This window comes from Penicillium cosmopolitanum (genome assembly GCF_028827165.1).
Source record: "Penicillium cosmopolitanum strain IBT 29677 chromosome Unknown utg000012l:1.0-3308103.0:1.0-3310761.0, whole genome shotgun sequence".
NCBI lineage: Eukaryota > Fungi > Ascomycota > Eurotiomycetes > Eurotiales > Aspergillaceae > Penicillium > Penicillium cosmopolitanum.
In genome coordinates, this window is record NW_026622682.1 from 47,286 (window position 1) to 75,184 (window position 27,899).

Sequence of the window (27,899 nt, forward strand, 5' to 3'; positions counted from 1 at the left end):
TTTCCCTTGGTGTCAATGCATGTTTATGCTGGCTAGTAGTGTCGGTAAAATTTGTCTCGACGTAGTGAGATGCGGAGTTTTCGACACTGAGTAAGTAGTGTGTTGGCGTGTTGATACAGTCGATAGCGAAAACAGCTTCTACCCTTCTGGTCGCTTTTCTCTTCTCGAGCCCCACTGCTAAGGCCTTAGCGTGGATCCTTTATTGATTACCCGACAGTAATTTGAGGGCCGTTGAACAATGCACGATGAATATAAGATCTATTACAAAATTTTAGAAGTAGATCTAAAACCAAAAGGTAGGCCTTTCTGGTTATACCCTAACAAAAATAGTAGGGAGTTTTAGATAAATTAGGGTTAACTTATACAACTACTATAGAAGACTATAGAGACTATAAATCGGGTTAGTAATAGATTATATATAAACTTAGAACTTATGAAAATCTAAGGTTAATCAAACGAAAGAAATTACTTACAGTCTACTTAGTGGGGCGAATACTGCCTATACTTAAGAGTTTCTCACTGCCGTGCATTCTAGTAGACTGCACCAGGTCCCTTGGGATAGACCTCCAAGAACTGCTCAGATATCCGCCTTAATTTATTATATTCCCTCACTTGCCAAGGCCCTATGTGTAGTCTCAGTCTCGTATGAATGTAGGTCAAGTGCCTTAGGGGCACAAATGAAACAAATAAAGAACAACTGATTGTGAATACAACAACGAAGCTAGCCTTTCCTTGCATTTGCGAAAGTTTACATCATCTGCAAACAGCAACTGAAGTCCCCTTCAAGTGAGACTGCTTAGCTTTACTTGGTCGTCCATATGAGAGCAACGCGACTTACGTCTCAGTTTCTCAACTCAAAATTTCAGACTACATGTCCACCTGGTGCTGCAATTTCCCTGTGTTCAGCTTGTTCGATATTGGCCATCTTTTCCATATCAGCACCACTGTATGCCTCCGCAACGGAGCCCTGACCAGCAGTCATGGCGGCGCCTTTTCTTCCAATAATATACCACGGAAGACTGAACATTTCATCCATGGCTTCCAAACTCTTTCCTGCTGTCTCAGGAAGGAAGAACCAAACCCAAAGAAGGCCAATAAATGTGATGGCCGAGAAAAACCAAAAGGTGCCTTGAGGTTTCATGGATGTTTCCAAGAGCATCGACGGAACGGCCTAAGGTCCAATGTTAAGTAATTATGCAAGAGTGTGAATAGAACGTATGGAAGCACTCACCTTAGAGTTTGCATACTGATTGATGAAGTGGAAACACATGACCAGACTTGTACCCAAACTTCTGACCCGCAGAGGAAAGATCTCAGCGTTGATCAAATATTGAATCGAATTCCAGCCAAGGGCCCAGCCAACGCCACTGAAGTAAATAAAGACTACTGCTCCTGTGCTTGCATGGCTCGTGGCAGCGCTCTTATTCTTCTCGTCGGTAACAGATGGCAATGCAGTAAGATAGATGGCTATATATAGCATAGAAATAAGTTGAAGAATGATTCCGTAGGTCAGAGATCGTTTGCGTCCAATAATATCAACCAGAAATAAGGCGCAAACAAGAGCGGAGACAAATTTGACAACGCCAAATATCGCTGTCGCAAATAACTTCTCCGACTGGCCGGTGGTACCAAGAAGCGCGAAGAATTCGGGGGCATAAACTGTTCGCATTTTTCGATTAGTGGTATGAAAATTGCAGGATATTGGAGACCTAGAATTTGAATAACTGACTTGTGATTGAGTTGGCCCCAGACCACTGGCCGAGGAGTTGTGCCATGAGGCCGACCATGATTCTGTACCGGTTGGAAGGGAGGAAAAAAAGCTCTTTTAAAGGTCCTAGCAAGCCACTGCCTAATGTAGCTTCTCTCTCACGCTCCAGTTGATCATTGATATCGATAAGCTCTGTCTGGATATAAGGATGCTCGGCGGGGAGATTGCGAAGGTAGGTCATGTTTTCAGTGGCATGTTCCCGTTGTCCCATCTTTAGCAAGTATCGCGGGCTCTCCTTCGCAAACAAGGACATAAGCAAGATTATTCCCGCGAAAATAATATGCATAGTCTGGGGAATGAACCACTGTTTCGGGCTTTGATTTGAAATATGTAATGAAGTACCCCAGCTAGAAAAGTACTTCACCAACCGTCAGTATGGAATTTTCACGGTGAAAAAGAAAGCAAATAAAAAAGCTTACTCCCAACATGATACCGAGATAGACAGATCCCGAAAACATGCAGATACACAGGCCTCTAATGGATCGAGGTGTTGTCTCAGCTAGATAGGTAGGCGCAACAACGGTCGTCTGCCCAATTCCAAGGCCCATGACAAATCGGCCAGCGTAAACTTGTCCAATATTGCCTCTGGCCGTAATGAAGACGATGACTCCAATAATCCACACGACGCATAGTTCACGGGTGGCATATAGTCGGCCGATCCTATCGCAAAGCAAGAAGGCAATAAGTGATCCAGCCACGCTCCCTATCTGAACCATAGAGGTGACATTGGACAAGATATTGGCTTGTGCAGACTTGCTAAGGGACTTGCTTTGCAATCCGAATTCAACAATAAAGGACTTCTGCGCGACCGTCGCGGATATAAGACCCTCATCAAGGCCTGTGAAAGATTAGATATAGCTTTCGGGATAAGTAAAACCCAAAGGCTCATACCTCGCGCGGCGCCCATAAGACCAAAGCAAATAACTGCATAAAAGAGCTTCCAGTTAAGTGCCTCCCTAGGCGTGGACTGGAGCAACTTCCGATACATGGTGATATTGTCTCACGATCGCTTTGATAGGGGGAAATATTATTCCAAGAGCCTCGCAAATGCCACGGGACTTAGAAATTGGAATCCGCCATTCCTTTTATCGAGGATCTTGCATTAGCGATATCGGCGATTTATAGCCGATTTTGATTTCCTGTTCATACAATACCCCGCAATATTATTCCTGTAGGGTAGAATGGCCAGGCGAAGAGTATCGCTGAATTCGGTATCAGGGTGAGAAAGCGGGGTCGAGGATAATTTAGGTTTGCCAGCCGTGGTTACATGTTTTCTCGGCAGTTCTTTGGCCTTGGCATCGAGCCTTTGCCTACGTGGCCGATGATTAGGACATATTGCCGTGGAGCTATTCGGCAGGGTTGGAACTTGGGCCCCCATACGAGATCCGACGGGTAAATTGATGCTCCCCATGTTGCAATATCTACTAGAATAAACCTTTACCAATCATTTGGGCCTTTAATAATTAAAACCATCGCCAATCGTAATCCGCAAATTCAAGCAACAGGCTACCACTAGGTGTCCACACCCTGCCAGACCCTATGTGGCTTGATTTCCGGCGGTCTGAACCAATCAAATGTTTCCTCCGGAATCTTGCCACGCATGTGGCACTATCCAAGGGCTGTTCGGGCCTCGTCCTTACCATATCTATAGCCCCTGGGGGAACGCTCAAACACCCAGAATATTCAATTCTCAATTTCTGTTCTTGTCCTAAGTTTACCATTTCTTCGACATTATTCCGTTTCTGATTTCCAGTACGACACCAATTAGTTTCTAGGTTATCAATTCCCTCTTTGGAAAATATGTAGAAAATCACACATCCTCGGAGACTGATTATGCCAAGAAAATCCAAGCTTAACTTAGCATCGCCCGAAAAGCTTGCCGTAACTCTAAAAAGCAGGGAACACGGTATGTCATTCAATATTGAATCGCTGAAAGACATAATAATGCATTATACTACAGGATTAAATATTATTGCAGTGGTATGAGCGTATTTCCCTCTCGATAGAGGATAGGACGTAGCTCCTTCCGCTTGTTCAAGAAATCTTAGACTTGGCATTCTGATCCATCGGAAGTTACCAGCGCTTTGGACCAGAAAACGCGGGGGAGAACTTAAAACTTTTGACAATTTCCCTGGATTGTCATGGAACCAATCATCCGTTGAACATAGATTCTAGGTAAACCTGAATACCTCCAACCTGACGACTTCCTACAATAGGGAGTAGGGTGCCCTTGCAGGGTTTTAAAAGCCACCAAACCTTAAAATGTACTTGTGTAAGACGGCAAATATCAGCCGCGTTCGGAGGAATCTCAACCCCTATCATGACTCTTCGAGTAAAGAAGAAAATAAGAACACTCCGGAAACCGGACATAGTTTTAAAAATTAAAACAGCCCAAGGGCCAGAAACCAAAAGCAAAATGTATATAAGGCCCGCGTTAATCTTTCGGCAAATAAAAGGACATATACCTTTCAAAACAAGTTCTACCTCGAATCCTTGATAATATCTATTCATTCTATACTTGATTCATCCCATTCTTTGCCAAGATGAGGGCATTCGCTGCCCTTTCTGTTTTCGGTCTGTTCACCGGCGTAAGGTGTTTGTCTTATGAGATTGCATCGACAATCCCATGGACGCCGAAGGCCCCCTCAAGCGTGGATCAGAGCACGGTGTACAACGGCACATACTACCTCGCAGATCGTACCAACAGTATGGTTCATGTCGTTGACCTGTCCACGAGCCAAAATAAGCCACCTATATCAGGTTTCAAGGGGCAGGCTTACACGAAGAACAAAACTGACTCCTCGATAAGTGGACCGGATGGGCTCATCGTTTTGCCAAACCTCAATGAACTGTATGTTGGTGACGGTGATGGTTCGGTGAAGGTCATCGATCTGTTAACGGGCCACATCGTTTCAAACATATCTACTGGCTCAACGAAGCGCGCGGATGAGTTTGCATACGACCCACAAACCCAAACTGTCGTCGTTACCAACCCTAACGATGATCCCCCTTTCGTTACCATCATATCAGCAGCAAAGCGCGAAGTGTCCGGCCGCATTCTGTTTCATAATGCCTCGGGACTAGAGCAGCCCGCATTCAATGCTGTCAATGGCATGTTCTATGTTTCTGTCCCGAGTACGGACACCAACCCCGGCGGGGAGATTGCCGAAATCAATGTTTCGAGCAAGAGTATCTCCAAAGTCATCCCGTTGTCAGAGTGTATTCCGGCGGGGATTGCTTTTGGACCAATGCAAAATCTTTTTGTCGGCTGCAGTCAGGATCAGATTCTCGACTACGGAATGGCCCGTAGCCAAGTTCTCGACATTGCAACGGGGAAAGTTATTGCAAATATTTCCGGCATTGCTGGAATCGACCAGGTTGTATATAATCCAACAAAGATGTTGTATTACGCTTCGGCATATCAAAACCTTGCTGGCGGGAACAAGTCTGGCAAACCCAACCCTCAACTCGCTGTGATTGATGCGGCAAACAATACGTTGATCCAAACTTGGGCTACGGATAATACCACGGCTCATTCAGTGGCAGTTGATGTGCAAAACAACCTGGTAGCTGTACCCATTCAGAAGGAGGGGATTGTGGTTTACAATCTGACAATTGCGAGTTCGGGAACCCTGAATGCAACGACCTCTGCGAAACCCACGTCGACTGCGATTTCAAGTGGTGGACATTCTCATGAGCCCAACATGTATATTGCTGGTGTTCTAGCTTTTTTATATATATTCCAGTAGCCGTCTCAAGCCCACTAATTCACAGTACACGTATTTGTGGGCCCTAGCTCAGTCGACATTTCGACTATTCCGTTGAATTCAAACACACACTCGCTTATAACGCGGCGACTATCTATATAAAAGGACATATTTCCACCTTGCTGGCCTATTCACTCTACGCTAAACGTACCTTCTATACTGGTAAGAACGACGAATTGGTCGTAGTGAAAATTGGAGACCAAGTCGTTGACCAACGTGGATTGGAAGGGAACAAGACAAAGAAGCGATCCGCTTCAAAGAACAAAACCATTCCGCTGACTTCTGGAATAAAAATCGATCCGCATCAAAGCACCATTCATCTTTCTCGGCAAGCAGCTTACATTCATCCATAGTTATGTCCGGTAATTCCGCTCCCAACATCGTTACGTGTATTCAGTAATTATTAAGCAGATCCACTCGGCTTACATAGTTCTACAATTATATGCGGGGAAGTCCGCTTACCTTGCATGCGTCCAGACTTGTGTCTTGGGAAATCCAATTCACCTGTATCGTTTGTTGCCTTCGGCTTATATGCATCCAATCATTTTGACATAATTCCGTCCCTTCTAATCCTCGTAACGAGACAGGTCAATTTGGACATTATGTACAACCGTTAGTATCCTTCACAGTTCCGGAAGCACATCATGTCGAAAACACCACTATTTACATTCTCACCACTCTCAAACAAATACGATTTATAAACAAAACATGAATTCGAGTCCTGATCTCTAGAATCAAGCATATTCAATTTGAACATATGAGACGAAGTCCCATGGTTGAAGAATGATAATTCTCTTTGTTCCTTCAACCCCCGGTAATCTTCACTCAATTTACAAAAGAGTCAAGCTCGAGCTTTGCTGGAACTTTCGAAAAGGAAGGAAAATGCCTTGGTCCAGAAGAATCTGTTGACCTTCTTTGGAAAGAACGAACTTGACCAATTCTGGCAACACTGGATCCATACTTTTGCGGGGAGGCGAGTTCAGATTGAAATAAATGACTCGCGCAAGCGGCCAACTTGCCATAGCAATGCTTTCATAGGTAGGGGTCACAATATTGCCACTGGTCTGATTGGCTGTGCCCAGTACCTTGACTGGATGGTCAATGTAAGCAAGCCCCGTATACGTAAGGCCAGCAGGATCGTTGGCTACGTGACGTGACATGTTGAAGACAGTAGCATCCCAAGTGACATGAGGATCTTTGGCAGTATTATTTACTGCGATGCCGGAGCGCCCTTGTGAACAATTCAAGTCAGCACACCAGCTCCCTTTCTCCGCGGCAATTAAAACAAAGTGTAGGAAAAAGTACATTCGCCCCTAGTACCATTGTAACTGAGCACCCGCTGGCAGATGAACTCTTCAAATCCATTCCACGGCTCAATACCGTAAATATTGATAGAGCTTTTGCCAAGCTCACCGCCGATCCCTAGCTGGCCCCAAGTCGTTATGGCTGTGCCACCACGGGCGCGGGTAGTGCTGAAAGTAGAGTCGAGCTGATCAAATATGAGGTGCTCGACTGGGATTTTCTTTGTTCACGATGAACGACATAGCATCCAAGAAGCCATATTGCCGATATGACCCACCGGAAATAGGAATAGAAGTAGGGGGATAACCAAATTTGGCAGAAAAGCCGTTGATATCACTGGGCTTAAGTTCCCGCGAAACAGGAACACCCTCGAGGTTTCCTTTGATAAGCTCCAAGGCTCCGAGTGACCCAGCGTGGGGGGCTGGGATTTGCATCGTCACATTGGGGTACCTGAGCCATATCGAAATCAGCCGCAAGCGAGTATACTAGATGAAAATAGGACTGACTTATATGAGCATGAAGGCAGCAATCCACTGCTGGGGTAGAACAGCTAGCACGTCAGAGCTCGTGAGAGTGTAGTTTCCCTGCAGTGGTTGCATAACCGGCTGATAACTTATCAGGCCTGGGTCAATGGCAGGTTGCAGCAGTCCTTTAAATCCAGGAAAGCGGCCAACAAGTGAACCACGACTTAATTCAGACAAAATTTGGCAGAGCAATTCAAATTCAAATACGGATTTTTCTTTCTTTCGCTGCCTGCTGCTCATTCTGGGAAGCGTAGGTCGGTAGCTTCGGAGTCATAAGGTTTACAAAGGGCGCTTGATTTGAGGCCCCGCCAAGCGAAAAGCCAGCAAATCCCAGGCTAAAGCCCAATATCATAGCGGATGAGGGTTTCATGGTTGTAGTATTTGTTTTGATAAGGGAAAAAGGAATGAAAATGAAAACGAAGAATATGAGCACATTCTTTTGCCTTATTTAATCTTCTCTCTAACTTACTTGACCGTCTCGGGGTATGAGGACCAATATACTGGTCCAAATGAGGGGTAAAAACTATAAGTTGATATAGGATCTTCCAGATCTCAGCCATAAGTAACTAGTTCTGACTTGATGTGCTTTTGAGCTTTAAAATAGATTCGCCGATATACGGAGGTAAACAATTAGTTTGCTTCAATTGGGGCGAAAATATACAATCAATTTTCTTAATTGGATTACAGTCGACGACGAACTTCAAGACACGTCATCAACCGAAATTAAAAGACTCAGCTAGGTCTCGACTGAAGCCCGTCGAATTTCTCGATTTCTGCTATCAGAGATTCATCAAGTTTGAGGTGCCGTTGACCGCAGAAAGAACGGTACTCAGCAGATAATCTAGCACACACTGGGCTGGAATCATCTTCAATATCCTTTCCTAATGGCAGTAGCCAACAGCCTGATTTCGTATGATGTGTAACGAAGTTAAGCTATCGGCCTTGTTATGAAAAGTCGTGCAAACAGATATTACGTACCGAGAACCGGCAGCATCGTTTTCTAACTTTGAGCTCCGCCGGCTCGGCACAGCAAACCAAGCAATAAACTGCATTTGTATGATCGTGCGTTTGAGCATTTTATCCTATTTTGATCTATCACGGGCCTTCATAACCGGACGTTCTCTTTCTCAATAGGCTAGTGCTCTTTACAGCGTAACGATCTATGAGTGGAGTATCTCAGGAGTCTGATCGCCATGTTCTCTATTCAATAACATCGAGGGCATCGCCCAGCGATATTTCAAAATCGTTAAACTGCTAAATAATAACTCTGCCATCGGGGGAGTGACTTTACCGCTCTCACAAGACGATTCTTCAATTGTCGCAAATTTCTTCTGCCAGAATGCTGATCATGAGCTCAACTCCATTGAAGGGATCATTAAAGGCCTCATTCAGCAACTAATACGGCAGCGGAAAGAGTTTCTAGAGTTACTTCAGCGCCGCTGGGATGCAACCCCTGGATGCTTCAAAGAAAACATTTCTTCGTGGTGAATACTCTGGGATATCTTCTTAGAGATGGTAAACCATTGTATGCACCAGAAGGTGTACGTAGTCGTGGATGATCTTGATAAGTATCGGAAGGAGGGGATGGCTGAGTTTTTGAGGATTATTGTTCGAACTGGACTAGAGTATTCTAATGTTAGATGGCTGTTGACGAGTCGGCCGCTAGACGATGCTGACCGTGAATTGCTCACTACCACCGAACAGGTAGGAATCAGCTTGCGCCACCTCTTGTCACCACTCTCAGGTATCAAGCAGCATGGATGTGTTTGCGATCCAAGCTAAGGTCCGTTGTGGTCCTTTTGCAGATCCGAGGATGTATCTCCCTAATCTTCCTTCGCTCACCCCACAAACTACAACACCATTTTCGATTCGCAGGCTCATTCTGGGAAACAAGCGTAGTTACTTTAACCGCCGAGAACGGAATAGCTCAAGCGAGGCTGATTTGGCGGGTGTCTGCGCCTTAGCCGAATCACTCTCTCCGTTGACTGGGCCATTGATCGGTAGAAAACGAACTACCACATTTGAAACAGTTCGCTTAGCCTAAAAGGAGAGTCAGGGATATACGAAGGTTGATGTCTACTCACCCTCTAGAACTGGTTAACCTGTGCGTTCCACCACCAGGATGAGAAAAACAAATTGGATAGTGGTCAAGGCACGCAGTTCCAATTTCGTATCCTATCATCCTCACCCTCGGCTCACCTGCGGCTCTTCCGGTACCGCTCATTTGCTATCCTCACCCAGAACACCAGAACCGATTCTAGTGTTCGGGGCATAATTATGAGGCTAGTACAAGAAATGCAGATCAGGCTTTCTGCGACTACATAACCGTGGCTTTCGAAGAATCATGGCCCTTAGAGTCAAAAGTAGCTTTTCTAAGGCGAATTTGCGTCTTAAATGATAGTTTCAGGAAATCCACTCGTTTTTTTGGTTTCAAATACATAACTTTGGCACGGCCATACATCATCTGCATTTGTTTGACCACTCACACAGTAACAATGGCCAGAAGCTCCAACGGACAGTCTAAAGCCTGCAGCGAAATAGAAGACGAGTGGCTGCCACATACTCTTTGGAACTATTCAAGTTGTTGAGTGCTGTCTGCTCTGAACAAGCGATCGAAGGAACTAGAGAAAGTAGATACTCGGTATATTTGTCGCGAACTATAGGCAAGCATGAAAATTGGTGGTCATAACCACTCACTGCATCACCTATGGTGGGTAGTCCATCTTCTGGTGCTCTGCCCTACGGCCGCGTGGACAAATAGGAGACAAATTTCCACCGGACGTTGAGCTACAGTCTTTCATTAGTGACACTTTTCTGAGGACTCACTTTTGAACAGTACTTCACCTCCTTTACCCATAATAGATGTACAGGGTGCGTGTGTAAAATCATTTACACACAGTACCCTGACGGTCTACGCCTAGCCTGTTGAATATCCCGGTCACTGAGATGATCATGGAGGGCGGAGAAATTGATAATCCAGGTCGCGAAAATGGAAGTTGCACAAGCTATCAAGTGGTCCGTGCGTTGAATGACGCGTTTGCGCCAGAAAGCTTGGGCAAATGTGACTGCCGATCAGCTTTTTGTTTTCCCTGTACAATACAGTACCAGTCCACGCAGGCCATGAATAGATAGATGATCGTGCATAGTCGCCTTCACGTTCAATTGCATGCTCCTGTCGGCAAGGGCGCAGGCTAGGACCTCTTTGGAAATACTGAACACCAGGCATGTCCGACATTTAGGCAACACGATTACTATTACTACGTTAGGAAAAGCCGAACCGGAAAAGCTGAACCCTATTTGGAAGAAGTTACCGCAGAGCGTTTGTTTTAATTTCCTTGCGTCCATCGTGGCTTAGACCTGGTCTGAAACTCAGCAGTGAGATAGGTATTGCTTTGAAATCGGCCAGGCCACAATTCCTTCTCCCTTCTGTCCCCATTCTGAGTTATATGGGCCAATTCGTTTGATCTCTGTGAGCTATTATCATGCAACATAACTTAAGAGCCAGAGAAATTGGGATCACTTTTTGTTAATAATGCCATATGAACCGGGTAGGCGCCATCATCCTCGGTTTCAAGCAGGCTAACCTCTATGCGTTTGATCTTTTCTTACGTGATTGATTGGATAATTATTGTGTTTGTGCAATTGTCTTTCGTCCGAATTCGGGGTCTGTTACGGAGTACTAATTCTGCCCATCAAGCATCGTCGCCGGTGTTGGTGGTCTTTTGTACAAGATTCCCGGGTACAATCATGCATTTTCCCTCGAAGATCCATCGATATCCTACCCCCTCGTCGCGAATACCATCTCTATCACAATTGTCGGCATAGTAGCTTGCGGCGTACCCGCTGTTGTCATCTTTGTTCTTTGCCTCCTCATTCCCTCCTCGACCATACAAGCATCAAGTCCGGGTGACTCCAAGAGCGTGTGGAACCGCCGGCTATGGGAATAGCATGCGGGATGGTTAGGTCTTGGTCTGAGTCTGGCGGGGGCCTTTTTTATCACTTCTGGTCTCAAGGACGTAGTTGAAAAACCTCGTCCTGACTTTCTTGCTCGCTGCGACCAGGATCTCTCCAACGTTGCTGCGTACATGGTTGGCGGTCTTGGCCTAGAAGAGGCATCTGCGCCTATCCTCGTCAACATTAGCACCTGCCAAAATACGGATCTCAGTATTGTGAAAGGTGGAATTACGGCCTTTCCCTCTGGTCACTCATCATTTTCCTGAGCTGGTTTACTTTACTTATCCCTCTGGCTTAGCATCAAGTTTGCCGTTACATTTCCCGTTCCATTCCGCGTCACTTCCTCGAGAGAACCGGGGGAGGAGAATGCCGACATCGTTTCAAATATCGACCAGACACCATTCCGCTCCGCGGCAGCAGCGCCGCCACTTTACCTGCTTTTGCTCGTCTTCGCCCCGGTCGTCGTGGCCCTTTTCATCTGCGCGACTCGTTATGCTGACTATATGCATGCTGGCTGGGACATACTGGGTGGCAGCCTTATTGGCATCTTTTTCGCCTGGGCTGGGTTCAGAATGTACCAAGTTCCACCTCGCGGAGGAGAATTTCAGGGATATGCTGGATGGGCGTGGGCACCGCGGTCGGCGCGCGGAGCCTTTGGGGTGCGATTTTGGGAGCCCAATTTTGGGAGAAATGGGGATTCTATAAGGAAGGTGCAGACATAAACAAGTGGCTATGAGTATCTGGAGCTTGGGCCTATACGTTAGCCTGATGCGTATATCACAACATCAATTTACTACCTACAAAACTTTGTGATATGAATCCAATACTGCCACGAATTTCTCAAGTATGACGAATGGCAAATTCAGCCGGCGCACATCTAGAAAGCGTCGCACAGAGATTGAGCCACAGGGTATCCACAGTTAGCCTTGATTATTAATTTCGCTGAGCACGTCTCTTTTCTCTCTCTTGTCTCCATCTCTCCCCCCATTTCCATTCAATCCAAACTAGTGGAGTGAAGAAAAACACGACACCGCTCACAATGAAGAATGCTCTCATAGCCCTTACAGCACCAATCAATGGCTGGATGGCGCTTACGCCCACCGCCCCCAGTAGACATCGGCACAGGTTGTTGAGCGCTGTCGCGCTTGCAGGTCGCTCGGGGAAGCAGTCAATCAGCATAGTCGAGTTGATGTTGAAAATAGCTGTCACCGAGAAGGCAATCATAAATTGGAGGATGAGCGGTGCGACTAAGTTCGGTCCAAACCGCTGCAGTAAGTCATTGAATTCAAAGCTTGGTCCATAAAGTGCCAGGGACGTCATGAGCATAATGCTAAATACAGGCATGAGGCGTAGGCGGGCCCGCACATATGGGAAGTCGCGCCTGTGAACAACACTTTCTTCCGGAGCGATGCCGTGTTCCGTCTTGTATCGTGTGAGGACACGGTTGAAGCTCTGATCCAGGATCAGGCCTGTGCTGAGCGAGCCAAAGATGCAGCCTAGCCCATTTGGGAGGAAACATGGCCCAATTTGCGACTGCGTAAGAAAGGGGACGCTGAGCAGCAGCATTGTTGTGGTAGAAGATGTGACCATGCTCCATGCTGTGTAAGCTACAGCACCCCAGGCTAAAAGCGCAGCAATGTCATTTTCAAGAATGTAAGCCAGGGGACTAAACGCTGCGTTGAGGGATATTGGTGCTCTGGCTTCGACGGACTGCTCGTTTCAGAGTTGTTTGTCCAGGCCAATGGCGTTCTTATAGAATAGATAAAGGGCTTCTGGAATCCAGACACAACGATTGTGCCGTTCCCTGCTATGCTGCGTTGCGTTTCTGGAAGGAAGATTAGGAGTGCGCCAAGGACAATCACGCTTAGGATGAAAAGCAGCCAAAATATGCTTCGAACGCCCCATAGACTATTCAATGCGCCTCCAATGATTGGACCAATTGCTTGACCAGTCATTCTGTTGAAATATTAACATGCGATCTTCCTCGAAGGAGAGGTGCAGTCTCCTTACATACCGAACACCAGCATTTGTCCCTATGAAACGACCACGTTCTTGTGGGCAAGCAATATCAGCAATGACTCCAGCGCTAATGCTAATAGTTGCTGCAGAACCTCCCGCCTGAAGGCCACGCAGTACCATCAACATTGGATAGTTGGTAGTGAACGCCAGGGCGAGGTTAGCGACAGCATAAATAGTAAGAGTTATTGTGAATGTGAGGCGGCGGCCGTAAGCGTCCGAGAAGGCACCTAGGAGAGAGGGAGCAATTCCCTGAACAACCATATATACCGTGATGGTAAGGGCAATCAGGGACCTATTCACTCCTAGATCCCTAGATATAGTGTCGACCGCGGGAAAGTATATATTCGAAGACAATGGCGAGAAGGAGCCCGCGAAGGAGACGAGGATGACGAGATTCCACTTTTGCTTATTGGACAAGATGTGATATCGTTCCTCGGGCTGTGGTGGCGAAGACAGCCCAGTCACAACACCAGAACTAGCCTTGGGCATATCTTGAATATATCAGAACGACTCGTAGACACCCGTGGACTGAGAAAGGAATGGGCAAAGCAAGAGAGACATATTGAAGGCGAACGAAGTTCTGGCAAATTTCGGTTGAATCAGTTCTCTTAAATATCAATATCTGAAGCTTGCGGATCAGGTAAGCTATTTGTAGTCGGTAAAAGGATAGACGAAGCAAGGGTTGGAGGTCTATCTGTTCCTGTCAACCTTACTACTCCCTGTCATACTAGCCAAGATCCTTACCTGATCGGTCTCAATATAGGGGTATATCGTTTCTCAGTTGGGTACGTATCCCAGCGAGAACTCTGACAAGGCAAACCTCATCGGCTAATATCATGCCCTGGGCTTGAAAATACTGTATTCCTCACCATATGCAGAGATGTGTGGAAAGAATTTCGTCCATTCTGGAGAGACAGGGACCCTTGGAAGCAACATTCTTTGAGCGACCCACTTTGACTTCACTGCGCTCCGAGCTATTGCCGTGACAATCCGACAGAATGATCAGTCGCAGATGTTGAGGCGCAGCATTAGCGAGATAATTGCTTATGATCACTTTAGATCGTTCGTTACCCTTCAGTGATCGCAGCGGTGACATAGTGGGGACACTTCGTTCGCGGTGGCCCAAGCACAAGCACTTGTACTGTAATATTACAAGAGCTGAAGTCAAAAGTACGAAGTTACTATGTAGTTAACTGAAACTAGGCAGCAACATAGCAGCACCATCATTGGGCCCCAGATGGCTAGACAACTTCATTACCCTGTACGTGTACATACTCCGGACTCGGGGTTCTGTACAGTGACGCAGCAAACATGTTAAAACAAAAACTCGTTGATTATGTCTCTTTACTTCGGGTATACTGCCCAAGTATCGCAGATTATGATTAGCGGGACCAGAAATTGTAAGTGCGTCATTGTAATTATGTACTTGTGGACTGGCGACAACGCCCGCAGCTGTAACGAACTGGGGTTGTTACCATTCGCGGATGCCTGACGTAGATGGCATCCACTTAGGCATCCACGCCTACATGTACTTAGTTCTATCTCAGCTTCCTCCTTCTTCTCCTCAAGCTATTACTTTCGTCGAACAGCTACTGTTTCCTTTGCTTCGTATGCTACGCCGTACGTTGATCTCTGTGAGCACCTGAGCATCCTCACAGCAGCTTCGAAATAGTCCGCGGCTCTGTATTACGATTTCAGGGCCCAGTAAATTTTGAGTGGAACATCCAGTCTCCACGCTGACCTCTGGCATTGATTTAAATTTTTTTTTGAACCCTTTTTCGCTCTTTATTTTGCAATCATTGGCATTGGGGCCGTGCAAGGAACTTGAAACGATACCGTGATGTCACTAGTGGCTCCGTGTTGATCCCTGGTCAAGCCTTTCGGCAAAGAAAGCTTGACCCACGCGGGGGCGGGCACTATACCATTCATCATAGAGATGGTGAGCTATCTTGCGTAATCTTCCATTTTTGTTTGTTCAGCCATCGATGTCTCAAGTCAGGTGGCTCTTCCGCAACTAATCCGAAAGGCAGATTTACTTTAGTCTATCGCGCGTAACTTAATCCAATCCTAGTGATGATACGCCGTTCCGTCTGGACGGGGTTGGTCAGAAGGGGTCCAGGCAGATCTATTCCGGCTGGGCAGCCATGGGATCATTATTAACCTCTGGGCAGGTAGGGGGCGAAAGCTCATGATGAAAATTGCTAGAGACCGCTTAGCATAAGCTCATGGCGGTTACATTTCAAAAATTCCTTGGGGAACCCGCACTCGACCTTCACCAGTAAAACTTCGCCATATCCTCACAAAATACGATGCCGGAATCCTGGGTGCCCCTTTTTTCAGCAACGAGGCCACAGGTGGATTCACTCGATCCTGCACTTTATAGCTCCGAATACTGCAAATCGTCGTCTTTATCCAATCGAGCTTCTCTCAGTCGAGTAGCACAACGCTTTTGCTGGAGCTTGTTAGCTGCTCTGTAAGGACTATTCTCTATAGCAGGTTCTTCGGCGATGCAACTCATCAAGCAAAACTAAAATCTTCCCCTAAACTAGGGCTCTCTTCAAGATACTTTACTGGGTTCGGCAAAGTGACATTCTTTACTATCGAGATACTACGGACTCTTCCCTTCATCACTTCGATTCTCCACATCGGTCAACCCTTGACTCAATACCTGTGGCCTGCTATTCACACAGCCCCCATGGTCGTCATGTCCCATTGCAATACGCACTTTCTACAGGCTGCACCAGCATTGAAATCACGGTTTATCCATCTGAAAATAACCTCTTGATTGGACCCAGCCCCGACATGCTGTCACTAGGACAGAACTTGCGATATCTCTATGTTGATCCCATTTTGAGAATGCTTCAGGATCACCACACAAAATCAGCAAATCTACATATAGGGACAAAGGTCGATAATCAAGGGTTTACGAACCTTTTCGCTAATGCTAATGGTCCGCAGACGCTCGTGTTGATGGTCGACTTCGTCGCTGATTCAGAGAGTATCTGGTCTCTACTTCTCCCTCAGCTTGCGCCACTTCGAGAAGCGGGACTCTTAACCTATTTCAATGGATCATCCATTGTACAAGCTCCAATCACGATCGTTGCGAGCGGCAATGTTCCTTTTCATCAGGTCCTAGAAAGAAGCACTTTTAGGGACATATTTTTTGATGCTCCGCTTCTCGAAATTTCGAGTTTGCCTCCGCAGCTCTCTCCCCAAGAACTCGTTTACAGCTTTCAAAATAGCTACTACGCGTCGGCTAATTTCGACGAAGCAATTGGGCCGGTTGATCTCAGTGGGTTCTCGAATGAGCAGCTCTCTGCTGTTCGGCTTCAGGTACAACGAGCTCATGAGCACGGTCTCAAACTCCGATATTGGGGTACACCGATCCGGCCAATAAAGCTAAGAAATTATGTACGCCGCATACTTTTTCGTGAAGGTGTGGATATCATCACGATCAATCAAGCTGAGAGAACAAGCGGGAGGGTATCAGGGGAAAAGTGACAGTTAGCCTGACATTTGCGCAAAAAGCCAGTTGAGATTTGATGAATCCGTACGCTGGTAGAGCAGGCTATTCTAGAGGCAATAAAGAAAGGCCTACATATCCATGCAGACAAGACTCCTTCAGACTAAGAAGCGTTAGTATTAATTTACTGTTCCATGGTACTCTGGTTAAAAACTTAAACAACGGCCGTTGTACAGTAGATTCATGGAAGACAACATGGTGGGAGACCAGCCGAATTCAGGTTAACGCAACCAGAGTGGGGCGCTGGGAAAGAACGCGTGTCTCTGGGGGTAAGTTAATCTGTTTTCGAATTCTACTGTATTACAAAAACAGAACTTTATTTTGCCCTTTAATTTGACCCTGAGAAAATCTATGACGTATAAAGCGAAAGGTTGGATAAAGGTAAGTTTAAGAAAATATAATTTTATTGTATGGGAAAATGGGGCGCAAATATGTATATAATATGTTTCTATAAAACCTATTGAAAGATGGGAAGGCTCGCTGGCTGTCTGCGTTGGCAGACGGGTCGATCGTAGAGAGACAAAACCACCACACTCCCAGAGTGCAGGAGAGTAGTAGACAAAGCAGTGCCCTACTGAGATACGATATCCTAAAGCATTCGAGCCTTCATGAACGATATGCCGATGTCGTTACCGCAGCAGGAAAAGACAGAAACTTGAACTTCGATAGCTGTGTACGAAACAAATATCTCCCTGAAAGCAGACACCTTGTTGCTAAGGCTCCGATCAATCCCCACCACACTATATATTTCCCCAAAATATTAAAAATAAGCTTTTAGTACTCTAATTAACCTATATATAACAGATTATTAAATTATATCTACTATTTAATTAGTTAAAAGATCTGTAATGCCTTACAAATTGTATTCTTGGCCGAAGATTTGGGGCCAAAAGGCAGTTTTGCGCATTCCCATGTCTAGACCCCTCCAACAATAGTTAACTAGTTATTGTTGATCCCACTCTTTTTTCTGCTGGTCGAACTTCCAAATCTTTCGGGCCTAAACCTTCCATAAGCTACACCTGTGCGCAGGAATGTGCAGTTTATTGTGAATATCACGTCCTCTTCACCTTATTTCTCTACCATTTTTGCCTCTGAGAACTTCCTTATCGTTGGCAGTATAGTGCAGGAAACTACTGGGCAACTACAATACTTCGACCATTTTCGAGAGAAATGGTATTCTGGAGCCCCACTGGCATAAAAAAGGTGGGTCATGGGCGGCCGAAGTACCGTTTCAAATACCTATCTGTAATCATCCTGTCCTAGCAGTAAGTCACTGCTCCATTTTCTCGACAATCTTTAAATTGACGATCAAAAAGGCGTGGGCCTTTTATTCTCCGAATTTTATCTGGGACCCGGAGAACGTGCTGGAAAGTGTTTCCCGGTTACAACGGCATGTCCTTAACAGTCAAAATATGACTGCCTAGACTCGAAAGTAGCCCTTACCCGCTTAGTGGGTCCAGTTGTCTACTATCGGACGGGGTCTAAACCGGCATAATGTAGAATATTGGGGAGCCAAGATCCAGGGAAGTGCCCACGTGTAGACATTTGGATAAAGTTGTTCTTAGTTCAGGACTTTAAATAATATGAGTTCGGAGTACTTCCGCGATCTGTAGGGTGGTCTCGAACTCCGAAATTGCTATTTCATCGCCCGTGGCTGGCAGTTCAAGATTCCTGAGTGGACGCATTCCAGGTTCAGTATAAAACTCATTATGAGCTAGTCCGATATCTTAGCAGCCATTGCAATTTCCTCTAAATGATCGGCATGGGAGATGAATAATTGTATTCTAGCGCATCTGCTTCGTAATTCCGGGTCGGTGTACCCGGATATCCTAATAGAGGCCAATCGCTAGTAAGAGACTAGGCACATGTGTCGAGCACTCCCATTAGGGACGAGATGAAGGCGACTGACAGGTGCAAATAAAAGACAAGCTTCAGCTCAAGTATACCAAATATTAACCCAAGACTTTTAGTTTCTAATTCTCCCTGGGCGTGTGTAAAACCAGAAACAACTATCAATATGCTCTCTTTCACCAGCGCCGCCATTGCTATGGCCTTTGCTTTTCTGGCGTCTGCTCAGCACACCCTGCCTTCTGATCAAGTTCCCTTCCAGGGCGGCAATGTCTTCAAAATCAACGACCCTGCCGTGAAGAACTACACCTTCTCCTATAAGGAGCCCTTCCATCCAGGGCTGTATGGTGGCTACTACTACTGGGCTGTTGATAACAATACCGTTGCTGGTGCCAACTTCACCGGCCCCTACATGGAGCAGGGCTATGACTACTTCCCTGATGGCGCGCTCAAGATGAACCCTTACTTTAAGATCGCTGAAGGTAGCCCCAAGGCCCTTAACAAAACCAAGCTGTTTGGCGACTGCCAGGAGTCCCGGGCTCATAGCCGTGATTTCTGCTGCGACAACCCGAACATGGCCTGCGAGGGTAAGGTCAAGAAGATCTTGCACGTCATCTTCGAGAACGAGGTTTACAGCTGGACCATGGCCTCCCCTTATTGGCAGATGCTGGCTACCAAGGGCAAGTCCTTAACCAACTTCCACGCTATCACCCACCCCTCGTTGCCTAACTATGCTGCCATCGTGGCCGGTGACTTCTTCGGCCTGGCCAACGAGGATTTCTTCAACGTCGATGCTAGCACCATCTACGACCTTCTGGATCATGCCGGTATTGACTATGCCACTTACAACGAGTGGTACAACCCTATCGAGACCCACCGAGGTCCCAAGGACTGCAACAATTACATCTACAATGGCCCGTATGACAACACCAATCCCAACTGGTCCTCCCAAACCTACCGGCGCCTGGATGTCCCTGGTCTGCTCTTCAGTACATATACCTCCAACTACGAGCGTTGCACTAAGATGTACGATGCCAATGCGACTTTTGCCGAGCACGTCAATTCTCACGCTCTGCCCGCTTACTCGTACTACGTCCCGGATATGCTGCACAACGCCCACGACCCGGAGGGTAACAGCGACTACACCCACCAGCCTGACACCAGCGCCATCTGGTTCAACTCCTGGCTCGACCTCTACCTTCCCGAGCTTGAGCGTCAGGGAACCCTTGTCGTTGCTACTTTCGACGAGGCTACCTGGCAGAACGACGACGACACCACTCCCAACAACGACAACCACATCGTGACGATGCTGTTCGGTGCTGGCGTCACTCCCAACACCAAGGACAATACCTATATCACCACCTACGGTCTCCTCCGTGGTGCAATCCAAAACTTCGGCCTCGGCTCCCTCGGTCGCAACGACACCAACGCCACCAATGGCAATCTGTACGAGTTGATCCGCTAAGAGACTCGTCGCGATCGGTGCTGCTATCGAGAGTTGGAATCGACTTGCTCATATTCAAGTCCCTAACATGCAAACATAGCGTCAAGACGCTATGCAGTCTGAATTTAGTAACAGTCAACTCTAGCTTATGGCACACCCCGTCATCCAACAGAATTTGCGCGCTATGGGTGAATTTTGCTTATTGCGATCGGATGACTAATGTATCTATTGATCAACATAATTTTATCATTTCCTAATTAGGAAGAGTTCTATCAATCTCTATCTCATGGTACCTAGGTGTAGACCCATGGCCCAGACCGATTCGAGGGCATATTTCGCGTCTCCTAGGCAATATCCTGTATTTAAGACCTACGGAAGTCCGCTATGTAGTGTATGCTCACTCCTCTTCCCCTCTTCACTGTAACAAACTGGTGTTGTTACCATTCGTGGATGCCTCATGCCTACGGCACCACTCTAGGCATCCACGCCTACACCTGTGTATGAAGCCTTCTATCTTAGCTTTCTTCTTATTTTCCTCAAGCTATTACTTTCGTCGAACAGCTACTGTTTCCTTTGCTTCGTATGCTACGCCGTACGTTGATCTCTGTGAGCATCTGAGCATCCTCACGTAGGAGCTGCTCTACATATATCTATAGAGATAATTTATTCAGTAAGCGAATCCTCTTCGTTTTGGGTCAATTTATGGCTTGATAGACGTTTATCGACGTATTGGAGTTAACCGTAGGTACGCGTATGTAGTGTAGAGAGGGGAACTTAGTAGAGCTTTGCGGCTGCGCGGAGCGATTTAATACGGCCATCTTTGATATTGGAAAGGGCCAATATGATCTTTCCCTCCTGATTCGCCGATTTTGGCGAGGATTCAGTGCGAATTAGTGAAATAGTAGGTAGTTGAGTTAGGTAGGGTAGTAAGAAGTGGCTGTTTTGGATGGGGTGTCCAGATCGGCCGGGAACTACGTTAAGCCCTACGCCTCTGTTCTACAGAGAAGTATTTCGATAGTTAGCCTTACTTAGAAATCTTAAGACCTAGAGCTGTTAATATTATATTAAAGCTAGCTCTTTAGCAGCTAATTATAGAGATAAGAAATATAAAATCTATTTATATAAGAAATAATCTAAGACGAGATAGAAATAGAGGCTATAGCTAGTATAAGTTATTTAGTCAAGAGTACAGTAGTAGATTAGATAGATCAGAAACCTAATTTCTAATTAAATTTAGCTAGTCTACTAGCTACTAAAAGAAGTATAGCCTAGTACTATCCGAAAAGCAGTTTAGCTATCACCAAAAATCTATCAATATCACCAAAAATCAAGCTACCCATTCAAAATCTTAAGCCTCAAAAGCTCTCAACTTCTCTACCCTCCCCTGGCTTAACTAGAGCCGGCACAAGAGTTCTGATAACGGACTCCGATTAAGCGCATATTCTTTAACCTCTATCTATAATCTAATTCTTTAACCTCTATCTATAATCTTAATTCCCTGCGATACCAGGGTGGCTCTGGTCCAAGTCATGAATTGTCCGTTAGATATTTCACAATCAATCTGATGGGTCTTTCAATCGGTTGTCATAATCGGGCTGAGTGTGCAGGTTTCGTACAGGTAGCGATGATCACGTTTGATTTTAATCTTTCGATCCTTCAAATTCTCTATTTACCAGCATATTATTGGAGACTAGAGCTGAGGAGACTACAGTTGAGGATTAATATCGTCGCCAAGTACTTGCATCCCTCCCCAAACCTTGCACGCTAAAATATCCTGAGTTTTCGAGGTTGGCCCGGAGCTCACGGAACTTTTTTGGCCTTGCTTTCCTCTGAAATAAAATGTCAATCTCCAGGTAGGTCAAACCAAAAGTCTCTGGCAGTCTAAAGTAACACCAGACAAGACACAGCGCTGTGGTACCGGCGAAGAAAAAACAGGACTTTCCTTTCCAGTTCCATGAAGTCGGGCTCAGCATGCGTGGGGTCATCCAGTTCACCAGAATGCCAGCTAGATTATAAGCTATCCGGGCCAGAACAACCGTTTTCATCCGCAATCGAGTTGATGGGATCTCTGCCACAACAACGTAGCATACAGGGCCGATTGTCATATTGTAGACAAAAGTTAAAATCAATAGTAAGGATCCGAGACACCACAGCTGTGCCTTTGAGGTCGGAAGAGTGCCCACAATACCGCCAGCCAATAGTAGAGCGAGTAGTGCAGAAAGGCCGCAGATATAAAGCCTTCGCCGTCCAACACAGGAAAGAAGCGACCAGGAAATCACAGTCGCAACTATAGCCAGTCCGTAAATGCCGAGAGACAGGTTGAAAGCATTGTCAACGCTGAACCCAGCCTGCTCATAAAATGTTGATGCCCAGCCCATCAAACTTGTTCCACATACTTGTTGTGTTACCCAAACCATAGCGGCAATCTCAGTTCGACGACGGTCAACTCCCTTAAAGGCGTCAAGATAAGAGATACCTTCATCCTCTTGAAGATATTTCTCAATCTCATTGGTATGCTCCATCATGGCAATGACTTGGTCGATATTTACCCTGCTCTCTCTAGTTAACCTCTGGACCGACCTCCTCGCCTGCTGCTGTCGCCTATGGCGTACAAGCCACCATGGAGATTCTGGTGAGAAGATGACAGCGACAAGAATTGGGAAACCGATCGCCCATTGTAATGCAAAAGGAATGCGGTATGACCACTGGGAAGTATTGTCGACAAATGTTCTCAGTATGCCTGTAGCCAAAAACTGACCCAGAATCCAACATAAGTTAACATTGCTGAGCAAATAAGCACGGAGCTTAACGGGTATCACTTCCGCGGCGTATGCAGTTGACAATGTCTGAAATACACCCATGGGATCCCGCACAATATTTGCGCGGCTAGCAATGTCCCGATGTTTGAAGCGAAAACTGATAGGAAAATGCTAAACATCAGGAAAGCCAATGCAGATACCACGGTCCAGCGATATCCTATCCGATCTGCAACATAGCCGTTGACAAGTAGTCCGACTATTTCTCCAGCCTCTGCCGCTGTCGATAGGCCAAATTGCCAGATAGGGGAAATTTGATATCCGTTGTGAGGAGTCCATGCCCCAAACTTTTGTCTGAATGCTGGGAAAGTGAAAAAGCTAAAAATCAGAAGAGTGTCGAATCCCTCCATGATCAGTGTGGACGACAGAATAAATGACCAGGCCATGGCCTTCGGGTACAAGTGACATCCGGCTGAAAATGATATTTTCTGTTCTGCTTCTGAAGCCGCTCTAGCTGGGTAGTCGAGAGGTTGCAGTTCAGGTAGCGCTATTGAAAACTGATCGATGATGTCGGCCGTGTCAGTTCGGCTGAGGTTTGCAATATATGAGGTACTTTGCTCGTTTTTTGTAGGAGATTGCAAATTTTTTGGAATCACATTCGGAAGTATTTCTGGGTCATGCAAGTGCGATACTTCTGGGTAATGAAGAGGAAGTGATGTAACCCGAGGAGACTCTTCGGATGAAGACATGGCAGTCGGGTCACACGTCGATAGTGAACAGATCTTTTAAGTCAGATTTGCGGCGGTGGCAATACGAAAAGTGAGATCGATCTAACTGCTTGCATTTGCGTGTGTTTTGGATAAGAAACGTGATACCATTCAAGGGAGTCTGAGATTAAGTAGGCATGCCGAGTGATGCCGTGAAGATATCAGAGGCATCACCGAGGAACATTTCAACCCATGGAGACCATCGTTGACACACGTTAAAGCTTCGGGATAAGGCAAGCCACATACACCTCGATTCACAGTTCGTTGAGTGGCTTGTCCAACTGAAGTCAGAGGTACAGCTCTTGGCGTTCTACATGAAGGACTAGACCAATCTGTGAGGCTACTGCCAGTCATTCGGGTGGAAACCTTAATTCTAGGCCAAGCCTGAGTCCGTATCTCACTGAACATGCGACCGGAATTCTACATGGAATTAGTAGTACATCCAGAAGCCCCTTCTTTTGAGGCCACGCGCAGAGAATCTGAGAAGCGACTATTTTTCCCAATGTTACGAAGGAAATCAAATTGAATCTTGTTATTCAAATTTACGGAGCCGTCCTCGGCCATATTATGGGTCTTTCGGCGCCATCTGGAGAAGCAGAACGAGAGAGTGGCGAATCCCCAAACCAATCAATGCGGATTCGTGGTTCCACTTGTTAACGTTTGTGGCGAACCTGAAAGTGTGGCACATGTTCTGCTGGTCTGTCCTTCACTCGGAGATCTACGCTGAGGGCTCCCGGGGGAAGGTCGGCGATACCTTTAACAGCACAACAACCTTACAATTGGGTGGATCTGGGGAATGGGGAACTGCTTCACGTGACAAGACGGTGGACTGAGTACACATGAATGCACGTGATCCCAGCCTCATTATTATCTCAGCAACCGGGATAATTTAACACCACCCTCTCTTTTTCACACATTCTCTGGGCTAGTAGATAGACAGGTGAGTATTAATCAGAAGTCATTGCTGAAGCAGACTCAAAATCGAAACCCGTTGAAAGAATCGTTTTCTAATTGATATTGCTCAAAAGATCGGGGAAAGAGTCGTTAAAATGGATTATCCAATCAGACTGAGAATGCGCGAACCATTCTATGATTCCCAGCGATCGAGTTCAACGATTTCTAGCATAAAGTATCTCAAAGTATCTCAAACCTTTTTTTTACCAACCCTCAATTCTCTTCAACAACCGCCTGTGACTCATTGAAATTCTGCTCAAAAGTGCCGTTTATACTTTCAACGATCACCAAACTCATCTCTCCAACGAGGTCTTCAACGGTCTCTCCTTCCTCGTGTCAGCCTTGGGTGTGAGGGTCTCACGTATCTGTTGATGAGGAGCGTTTCTTTCCAATGAATGATCAATATTAACGAAAGCTATAGTCGACTCTAGATACAAGACGTAGCACAAGGAAGCAAAAGAAATAAATCTTCCTCGCGTTCATGGGAATCCAGATGCACCATGTGGGCCCGTTCCTCCACTTAGCGTATATGTCTCATGTATATCCCTGACATTAGGACCCATAATTAGTAGCATCCCAGGTATAAATGCTAGCTGGGAGTGGGTGATGGGTTTCCCGAGTCTCTTCTCTGGCTTGGTTTGGATTTTGGGTACTTTGTTTATTCCGGAGGCCTATAAAATTGACACTGAAGCTCATAGGGCCGTCGACCATCGTTCCCATGACCTTTTGCACTAATTCCTAGGGACAAGGGGGGCCTAGGAGTGCGATATATTACACCTAGGACCACAGCATTGGCTCCTCGGAATGCTATTACTGGCCCCTAGGACCCACGACGTATCTCCTAGGGCATCCTCACACCGAGGAGACTTAAATTCTGCATGGATTACCCCGATATCTTTGGTTCCTGGGAGCGAGTTGGAGCCTTGCTGATATTCGTTGGGCTTTGGAGATTACATGGGCTCTCCTAGATATCTAAATTCAAATTGGTAACGTCCTAGGGGCAAGTTTTCCAGGCCTTGTTTTTGATTTTCAAGATCATGAAAAAAAAAAGTTATAAAAATTAAGGCACGACTAGTATTTCTGTAACATTTGACCCCTGGACCCTAAATGTTTCAACGACTTGACTGCTACATAGTTCGAAGACAACTTAAAGTTATCCACCCTCATGCTACTGGTACATGGTCAATGTTTATCAACTTCCATTATAGCTGTCGAGGCTTATGATAATGAGGAAATTATAGACTAACATGATCTTGTCTGCGAAAGTGACGACGCGACACGATCCAGATGGACTCACCGGAATTCCGGAATGCCGTGGATAATTTCGATCTACCTGCTATTCTAGATAGTGTGAGGCTTTCGCAATCAATGACTCCATCAACTTTTATCGGACATCCTGCATGTCCAGCTTTTGATATAACCCGTTCTTTTCAAGACACAGAGTCTACGTCCCCGACTTTGCTTTTCAGTTCACCCTACGGCTCTCGCAAGTTTCGACAGTCCATCATCACGTGGATGACCGTCTCCTGCGCGCCGCACTCGCACAGATCATCTTCACGAAAGCCGAATTTCTTCGCGTAAGTGGACAACCAGTTGTGGCCCGTGCATAGTCGCGTTAGCAGATATGCATGATTCCTGGGCAAATTCCCGTAGAGCTTTCTCGTGTACCGTGCCGGCAGTTTCCCGTCAATTTTCTGTAGGTGCGCGCCTTTGGTGCTTTCCTTCCACTCCTGACCCCATTGCGCATAAATCCACAATGATGTATATCAACAGCAGATCCAAGTGACGATGTGCAATTGATCACGAAGAACTACATTTGCGTAAAGGAATACCCTTACATTCCAGTCCTTCCTATCCTATGTTGAGATCCCAAGATGGAATGCGCTATCACGCGATACCATTTACCATGAACGTTTGTACCCATATGGTGTAGTGTCGGTGCGGGTATAAGTGACGCCGATTCCTGCGTGTCTCGCGTTACTCACAACCTTGCATGGTTCCTAGGGGTGGCTGGCTCTCGGTGGCCCATCTAATCTGTGGCCTTTCATGTAGCAAGGTTCTTATCACGCTGCTGTTATCAAAATATCCTTCACATTACATTCCCACAAAGGGCAAGATTGATTTTAAACACAATCGGCGTATTCAACATACAGGATATCGAGGAATTCCTTCGGGAGGGGACGATACTCTTCTAGCTTATCCTCCAGAAGTAGGTCTTTAACAGTTGCCTTGGTGTATCCTTCAACCTCCCAGGCATCGGTACCTAAGAATTTGAGCTGATCACCGTTGCCCCAGTTCTCACGAGTATACCAAGCAAGCGCGCCAGGGTCTCTTTTCTTGATCATCTCATCCACCTGGATGGAAACGTTCTCAATAGGAACTGTGTACTGGGCTGGAGGCACTCCAAACTTAGTTGTAAGCGCTTGCTGTATATCATAACCTGTGGGTCTTAGCTCGGAAAGACTCAAGGTACGGTTCTTCAGGATTTCAATCGGAGTATCTCCAAACATGGAGGCGTAAGCTGCTGCGACATAGCTTCGTGTGCTAAGTATTGTTAGCGACAGAAAGTTCTATGTTATGGACGTTTTGCATACCATAGGTTTAACGGTTGTGAAGCGCTATCACCAGTGAAGATGATACGATTATTTAAGCGATCGACGCCCATAACTCTGCAGGGATTTGAACTCGTCAGCAATCGTCCAGTGCATATCAGATCAACTACATACGGTGTTCCAAGCGCGAATTCAGCCAAATTTCCGGTCAATACCGTTGTTGTTTTCACGGCAAGGCGCTTTGCGTGTTCTTCAACTTCGAATTTCGCCCGTATGACATCAATAGCTAGCCCCTGTCCAGCATATCTGACAGCGAAATCAGACGGTACAAATAGCCGGACTTCGGTTTTCGGAATAGCCTCAACCAAGTGATGTTGGCTTCGAATGCCATCATGGCCAACCAGCGAGCTAAGTGAAATGTTAGCCGTGACGGTACTATGGTTGAAGTGGCGGGTAAATCACATAAGAATGTCGATATCCCGTAGAGCTGCAATCAAATCCGCTTGATCCGTTGTGTCCACATTAACTGCGCTCACGTTGGAAGGCAATCCCACAACGCTTGATCCCGGCCGGCAAAGAATCTTGACAGATGCAGGAGATTCAGCAAGGGCCTTCACAATCTTAGAACCTATCCAGCCGCGGTGGGCATAAATAGCGATACGATTTGGCATTTTCGCTTGAGAAACAAGGAGTAGAAAGTCTTGTAAGCTGCGTGATAGAA

The 27,899-nt window shown here is 46.2% G+C and overlaps 10 protein-coding genes across 10 annotated transcripts; 4 read left to right on the forward strand and 6 right to left on the reverse strand.

The window, feature by feature from the left end:
• Window positions 1-862: 862 nt before the first annotated feature.
• Window positions 863-2,756, reverse strand: N7509_012772 (MFS quinate transporter; the record flags this gene model as incomplete). Its single annotated transcript, XM_056637409.1, has 5 exons — window positions 863-1,171; window positions 1,232-1,659; window positions 1,730-2,126; window positions 2,188-2,606; window positions 2,660-2,756. The coding sequence occupies 5 exons, from the start codon at window positions 2,754-2,756 to the stop codon at window positions 863-865; spliced, it is 1,650 nt and encodes a 549-aa protein (XP_056480916.1).
• Window positions 2,757-4,311: 1,555 nt separating this feature from the next.
• N7509_012773 (YncE family protein) lies at window positions 4,312-5,517 on the forward strand (the record flags this gene model as incomplete). The annotated part of the gene is made up of 1 exon (XM_056637410.1): window positions 4,312-5,517. One exon carries the CDS (start codon window positions 4,312-4,314, stop codon window positions 5,515-5,517), a length of 1,206 nt encoding a protein of 401 aa, XP_056480917.1.
• An 848-nt stretch (window positions 5,518-6,365) lies between these two features.
• N7509_012774 (PstS family phosphate ABC transporter substrate-binding protein) lies at window positions 6,366-7,271 on the reverse strand (the record flags this gene model as incomplete). The annotated part of the gene is made up of 3 exons (XM_056637411.1): window positions 6,366-6,766; window positions 6,856-7,047; window positions 7,115-7,271. The coding sequence occupies 3 exons, from the start codon at window positions 7,269-7,271 to the stop codon at window positions 6,366-6,368; spliced, it is 750 nt and encodes a 249-aa protein (XP_056480918.1).
• Window positions 7,272-10,900: 3,629 nt separating this feature from the next.
• On the forward strand, window positions 10,901-12,037 carry N7509_012775 (diacylglycerol pyrophosphate phosphatase; the record flags this gene model as incomplete). The annotated part of the gene is made up of 4 exons (XM_056637412.1): window positions 10,901-10,953; window positions 11,059-11,267; window positions 11,325-11,525; window positions 11,583-12,037. The coding sequence occupies 4 exons, from the start codon at window positions 10,901-10,903 to the stop codon at window positions 12,035-12,037; spliced, it is 918 nt and encodes a 305-aa protein (XP_056480919.1).
• A 211-nt stretch (window positions 12,038-12,248) lies between these two features.
• Window positions 12,249-13,823, reverse strand: N7509_012776 (uncharacterized protein; the record flags this gene model as incomplete). Its single annotated transcript, XM_056637413.1, has 3 exons — window positions 12,249-12,988; window positions 13,027-13,271; window positions 13,330-13,823. 3 exons carry the CDS (start codon window positions 13,821-13,823, stop codon window positions 12,249-12,251), a joined length of 1,479 nt encoding a protein of 492 aa, XP_056480920.1.
• Window positions 13,824-14,199: 376 nt separating this feature from the next.
• On the reverse strand, window positions 14,200-14,430 carry N7509_012777 (uncharacterized protein; the record flags this gene model as incomplete). The annotated part of the gene is made up of 1 exon (XM_056637414.1): window positions 14,200-14,430. One exon carries the CDS (start codon window positions 14,428-14,430, stop codon window positions 14,200-14,202), a length of 231 nt encoding a protein of 76 aa, XP_056480921.1.
• Window positions 14,431-16,136: 1,706 nt separating this feature from the next.
• Window positions 16,137-16,835, forward strand: N7509_012778 (uncharacterized protein; the record flags this gene model as incomplete). Its single annotated transcript, XM_056637415.1, has 1 exon — window positions 16,137-16,835. The coding sequence occupies one exon, from the start codon at window positions 16,137-16,139 to the stop codon at window positions 16,833-16,835; it is 699 nt and encodes a 232-aa protein (XP_056480922.1).
• A 2,039-nt stretch (window positions 16,836-18,874) lies between these two features.
• Window positions 18,875-20,170, forward strand: N7509_012779 (uncharacterized protein; the record flags this gene model as incomplete). The annotated part of the gene is made up of 1 exon (XM_056637416.1): window positions 18,875-20,170. The coding sequence occupies one exon, from the start codon at window positions 18,875-18,877 to the stop codon at window positions 20,168-20,170; it is 1,296 nt and encodes a 431-aa protein (XP_056480923.1).
• Window positions 20,171-21,867: 1,697 nt separating this feature from the next.
• N7509_012780 (putative MFS sugar transporter) lies at window positions 21,868-23,654 on the reverse strand (the record flags this gene model as incomplete). The annotated part of the gene is made up of 2 exons (XM_056637417.1): window positions 21,868-23,035; window positions 23,086-23,654. The coding sequence occupies 2 exons, from the start codon at window positions 23,652-23,654 to the stop codon at window positions 21,868-21,870; spliced, it is 1,737 nt and encodes a 578-aa protein (XP_056480924.1).
• Window positions 23,655-26,749: 3,095 nt separating this feature from the next.
• N7509_012781 (NAD(P)-binding protein) lies at window positions 26,750-27,849 on the reverse strand (the record flags this gene model as incomplete). Its single annotated transcript, XM_056637418.1, has 4 exons — window positions 26,750-27,170; window positions 27,221-27,295; window positions 27,353-27,586; window positions 27,641-27,849. 4 exons carry the CDS (start codon window positions 27,847-27,849, stop codon window positions 26,750-26,752), a joined length of 939 nt encoding a protein of 312 aa, XP_056480925.1.
• Window positions 27,850-27,899: the final 50 nt, after the last annotated feature.